At 36.1% G+C, this 6,000-nt stretch overlaps 1 protein-coding gene across 2 annotated transcripts in view; it reads right to left on the bottom strand.

Annotated features, from left to right (window-relative positions):
- The window catches only part of NGR-A23 (neuropeptide receptor A23), a 57,049-nt gene continuing 51,049 nt past the window's right edge, over positions 1-6,000 (bottom strand). For both annotated transcript variants that reach the window (XM_089737017.1, XM_089737018.1), the window contains exons 8-11: positions 3,729-3,829; positions 2,957-3,047; positions 1,134-1,211; positions 1-484 (exon numbers count right to left, since the gene is read on the bottom strand). In XM_089737017.1, the coding sequence (XP_089593143.1) occupies positions 101-484; positions 1,134-1,211; positions 2,957-3,047; positions 3,729-3,829 (654 nt within the window). In that variant the 3' untranslated portion in view covers positions 1-100. The remainder of the gene's footprint in view (positions 485-1,133; positions 1,212-2,956; positions 3,048-3,728; positions 3,830-6,000) is intronic.

Genomic DNA, 6,000 nt, shown 5'->3' with positions numbered 1-6,000 from the left:
GAACTTAAAATATTTATTTAAATTTATTTATACACATTTTATCTATCACATCACAAATTTATTAAACGTATCTTAAATAAGGTATGGAATTTTAACGTATTTACACTTTGTCATCGTATGATATGTCTCGGAATTCAACAATGTTACTATTGGGAAAGATGTATAGTTCGCTAACTCTCTCGTCGCCTATTGGCATCTCGTCAGTTTCATTGGTCTTCGAGAAGCATTTTCTTGCGTTTGGGTGTCGGCATCCCATTCTCATGTTGGCGTACCTCCTTGCTGTGATGCGGGCTTGTGCTTCCTCGGTTTTAGTACATTCACAGCCGTTCTCACGGCTCTGGTTGTTCGTGTATTGTACAGAGCTATGTGTCGACAACCTAAGAGAATCGTCGGGTGTAATGTTAATCGATTTTCTTGTTGAGTATAAACATCGGTCGTTAGTTGAGCGGAAAGACAGAATCCGAGTCCTATAGGATTGGCCGTCCTGAAATAAATTTGATATTGATTTCGTTTAATGAGTTATCTAAATTGTAACTACACAAACTCATTGTTATTATAACGTAATTTTACTTTTTTACTGCCCCTGTAGGCAGACGAGCACACGGCCCACCTGATGGTGAGTGGTAACCGTCGCTCATGGACGTCAGTTATGCCAGGGGTAGAGCCAAGCCGCTGCTTACCGGTAAATAGCCAATCTGACATATTGGGTTCGAATACTAATTGAATTGAAATTTTTCCTGTGGGTCCCCAAGACACAAGTCCGCCTAACTCCACACCCTGCGAACGGCTCTGTACTCCTGCTCTCATATCTCCAATAACGTTTGGCGTATAAACATTGGGACCGGGGGCTCTCGTTGAAAAAACAAAAAACAGATCTGCACGCAATTCGCCGCTGTTCCAACGAGACTGTTGATTGCTAGACGGTAGAAATAGGCAGGACAAAGAGAAAATAAAATAAACGGTTCTAAGCGGATTTCACTATATTAGAAAAAGTATAATCTTCATCGACCTTTGCAAAAACCTTACAATATATTCAATGGACAAAAAATGGTTTATTTTACAAGCATTTGGTCTTATCTAATTAAGAACTTAAGTGTTTTGGTCACTCTTAAATTATTACATTAAAATCATACCTCATAACTGTCATTGGCGAATCTATTGGGTTTTTTCCCAAAGGTGAATCGTTGCTTAAATTCCTTCTTGAATTTTTCCTGTAACAAACTTTTAATTACTAAAGTCAAAGAGAGGCGCGCTTTTAAAATTGCATGAAGATACTTAAAAAAAAATTCAAGCGTCCTTTTCTGTGCGCACATCCCGCCATCCTCCCGTCCGAGGCTATCAAAAGAATGTATGTGAATTTTCCTCTGAGAAGCGCTTTTTATAAGAAAAGTGACCCAAGTGGGAAATCTGACGCAACTTGTTATTTAATGGTTGGACATTTGGACCGTACTGTGCAAAAGTTTGTCTGACAGCTGACATTTATGCTTTTATAAATATACCACGATCGTATAATAATAGAGGTGGGGCGTATTGTGTAATCCCGCACGGGTATATGCCATTATCCTCCTTTTTTGCTTGGATGACTGGAAGAGCCCACCTGTTTTTTTTTTCCTACCTATGCTAATAGCCTTAAGAGGTTATTTTAGCTTCTCCTTGACTTGTAGCTGAGCTCACGAAGTTCAAACCGGAGTGTTAGTGTTAGCAACTTTTTGTATGCTAGATTTTAAGATATAAAATATACATATATAGGTAGTATATATATAAAATATAAGGTTTCATTCAAGATAAGATTGCAATTTTTTTTCCTACCTATGCTGATAGCCTCAGCTTCACCCTAACGTGTGTAGGTGAGCTCACGGGGCTCAAACCGGAGTGTTGCTAACACTGGCCCTAGCAAGAGCAGTGCTTCGCATATTCTACCATCCGATCGGAAACGCGACCCACTGAGAAGGTCCGGCGAGAAACTCAGTGGGCTGTGTTTATGGGTTAATTTACTCGTCGAGCCGTTCATCGCAAGCGACCGGTTCGGCGAGGACGGTGACCGGTGCTTGAGGTACCTAAAAGCACCGCTAAGGGATCGGGAGGATCTGTAATGACGTGTTTAGGGCTAGGCCACCTGGGCTACCCGCTCGAGCGTAGTTGGAACAGCCTTTAAGACTACCAACGATTAGGTAGGAAAAAAATATATTGGTGCTTAGTGGCTTTCGGAGTCCATTTACATCAAAAATGTAAATGCCGCCACTCACTCCGAGACATGGACTTTCTTAGTCACAGTTGTATGGCTACCCCACCCTTCAAACTGGGTCGCTTAACAGATTCACGTAAGAAATAGGCGGGATGGTGGTATCCACTCGTGCGGGCTCACAAGATTCTATGCGTGCCGTGAAGCTGTCCTACATTTCAGTTTAAATGGATAAAGGTTCCACGGTACAAGCTGAGAGCTCGTGCACCCCTCAAAATAAAAAAAAGTCAAAACATAATTAATAGTTATTTAATAGCAGTTTTTGATCGCGTGTATTGAAACAAGAAAGTTATGGAGCTACACAATTTGGTGTTGGCTTTGGTACTACGTTAATGGTAAATATTGTAATCTTAGATGTTATCTTAGAAAGGGCTAGTACGAAAACCAATTATTGTGATTACAAAGTTATAAAAAATGTTAGTTACCTATTTTAATACTTCAGTAAATGGAGAAACAAAGCTAAGAATAGAGAAGGGTGGAGTAAGCTGGAGGAGGCCTATACCCGAAGTGGGGTTCCAATAACATATGTTTTATATTTGTAATTTTTATTTGATAAGGTGTTTTCTTTTTTTGGAAATAAAACGGGTTTATTATTATTATTAAAACTTCAGCGAGGCAACTGACGATGATTTGAAATAAAATTTCAACCGTATCAACAAAAAACACTTTTTGTTTCAAAAGAGAGTTTTGAATAAATAAAAACGATTCACTCACGTTGTATATGGCGTAGATGAACGGATTATAGCAGGAATTACTCATGGCGAGCCAGTCGAAACAGAAGAAGATCACGTTTATGTATCTGTACCTAAAAATAAAGATGCGTTTAGTATTTTCAAAAACTCGTATATCTTCTTTTAACACAGACTTTTAACTTTGTTAATCCATTCTCGCGAAAATGTATAAATATCTTGTTTACATAAACATAAACATGTATCTGAAATCCATATATTTTTTTATAGAAAAGTAGGAAATTTACTCCGGTATGTATGTATAAATTTACTATGCTCAATTCAACGCTATAGATGTCCTTGTGGTAAAGCGTATTGTGACTCCACCTGGAAAAGTACTTCTGATACCCATTTCTGTCGCGGAACAATTATGCTACATTTCCGTAATTATATCTATGGACTCCACTTAACACAGGTGGACTAAGTCCTTTTTTTTCATCTACACAAATGCATAATATGATGGTGTGAATTTATTTCACGATTTACGATCACGTGTAGTCCGATTTCAGTACACTATGGACTGCTACAGCATAGCGTCAAATATTATATATTTAATGCTTCTTCCATTGAGAAAATAAACGCAAAGAGTGTATATTGTAATTCTGTAATATAAAACAAAATATAAACGAAAATAGGTCGTAGAAACAGCCACGTATACGCACGTTGAGAGTAAGGTACCATAAAATATTTAGAAACGTAATAACGCTATACACATACATACATACTAGATTTTGTTTTGTCGTGAGAACGTTGCTTACTCATTTATGGAGGGGAAGAAGGACTGCAGTAGTAAATAACTCTGAAGGGGAAGCCAGCAAAGTGCGAAGAGTGCCACTACGAGTACGAGCATTTTTATGACCTGCGAACAGAAAAATTGCAGTAAAAATATTATCGTAGAAACTGGAACAACGCAAAAATGTTGATTGCTTTCAATATTATACTTTAGAAATTTAACTAAACGATTTTTTAGAATATTGTATTTTTTTTATATTACTGGCGCCAGATACCTATTATTTCTGTCGGAGACTTGTCGTGTATTGCGTTTGAATTGTTCGAAAAGCTTGTTTTGCAATGCAATTAACCTCAAAGCAGAATGAAAATACTTTCTTCTTATTAGATGATCTGCTATTATTAGATGTTGGCATCAAGTAAAAACGAAACAATAAAGACGCAAACGAATAAGAATTTTGTTTAAATTCAAAGAATAAAGTACGTAGTTAAGAAGATGAATCAACTTAGGTAAAGGTAATTATATCCTTCTATCCTTAATGAAATCATTGTGCAAGACGCTATTTAAAATGAAAATGTATTTTAATATTAAAATGCTACCTTTGTCTTGTTTATATTTAAAACTACAAAGCAGCGCTCCTCAAATCTCTTAATGAGACTTAAATCCGAGAGAATGCAGATTTTCTGCATCTTTGCTCCACAAAAACTTTTTTTTTTTTTAAATATTTTCACCAATTTCCATTGAGTTGTTTTATTCAAAATAAACGGCACTTTGTATACTGCCCTTCAATAATTGCTTAAGTTAATTTAATTAAATTGACTTTAGTTCATTTCTGTATTCGATGACGAAGTATCCTTGTATTACGTTGGGGCTATCGATTTCAGAAAATCAAAATCTATTGAGTTTCACATCACACAGAAGTATATAAAATTTAGAAAAGCTATCCACGGTAGGAACTAACTTTTTATATCGTTGATAAAGAATGTTCCTCCAATATTCCAATTTCAATTTGGAACATTCTTGCCCAAGCTATGCCACAAGTTCAAGTTAGTTGGCTTCTTAGTACTCGGATATACAATAAATAAAAACAAATTATGTAAATATGTTGAATAAAAGATGCTCATGCCGTAGTGAGCGCGCGACCCATTTCATGAATACACATTTCTAGTGCAGATCGCAATGCTTTCAGACAAAATTATTATTACTCTTACTTATATATTACTGGGTTGTATCTACTTAAATATCTGATGTACATGCCTCTACTGGATCTAGGATAAAAGTTCTGGTGTTCTAGTAGACCTTATTGTCCTCCCGGAATTTATCGTCAGCCAGTTCAATTCTGCCATGTAGCGGTTATCGAGGGTGTGACAGATGTTATACAATACATGGGAAATTTTGAACTTATGTGTCAAGGGGGTGGTTTTGTCCACTTATAAAAATGATACAATGCTAACATATTTTTCTTCTTCTAGTCGTTATCCCACACTATGTGGGGTCGGCGCAGCGTGTCTACTTTTTTCATTCCGGCCTATTATAATACGTCATCTCTGCACTCGCACCATTCTCTCGCACATATCCTCTTGGATACAGTCCATCCAAGTATTATTAGGACGCCCGCAATACTAACGTGAAACCACAAAATCCCTCAAACGCAAATTCATGTAATTTGTATGCTTAGCTAAAAAGATATTGCTGTCTTTCTGCTAGTTTCATTTGGAAGGTGAATCTTGCTCGTAAATAAAACACGTAAAAGCCTATTTAGCTATAAAACCTTCAAATCATCCGAGTTGCAAGCAAACGCACTATCATCACTGACTGAAACTATTAAGTTCATACTAATTGAATAGTATATAATAAAAATCGCTGGTAAAAACTGGAAGACAATTGCCAAAAATAAAGACAAATGGAAAAGTCTGGAGGAGGCCTTCACCCTCACATAAGAGGGGTTCTTGCATGCCTGCACGCTAAATTAATATAACCTTTTTAAAATCTTTTATTATAATTTTATGAACTTAAGCGATCCGACTAATATATATTATATTAAGAATTCTATCATAATTAGTATCTATTATTATTAATGTATTATCAACAATTTTTATAAGTTTTGTAATGTCACTTTTTTTAAAATGCAAGAAATAAAAGGCTTTTTATTTTTATTATTATTATTAATTGAATAGTAACAAACCCAGCTGACAGGATGCTCTTTTGTACGTAAGTATTAAGGAAGCATTAATGAAATACAACTTATAGTATCCCTTAGTTTTTTGACCTCGTTTTTTGTAATCACCGGCAGTATGTTG

This window comes from Bombyx mandarina, chromosome 22 (genome assembly GCF_030267445.1).
Source record: "Bombyx mandarina strain Sakado chromosome 22, ASM3026744v2".
Lineage (NCBI taxonomy): Eukaryota > Metazoa > Arthropoda > Insecta > Lepidoptera > Bombycidae > Bombyx > Bombyx mandarina.
Note: the sequence above shows the minus strand (reverse complement) of the source record. Positions and strands in the feature narration are given on the sequence as shown.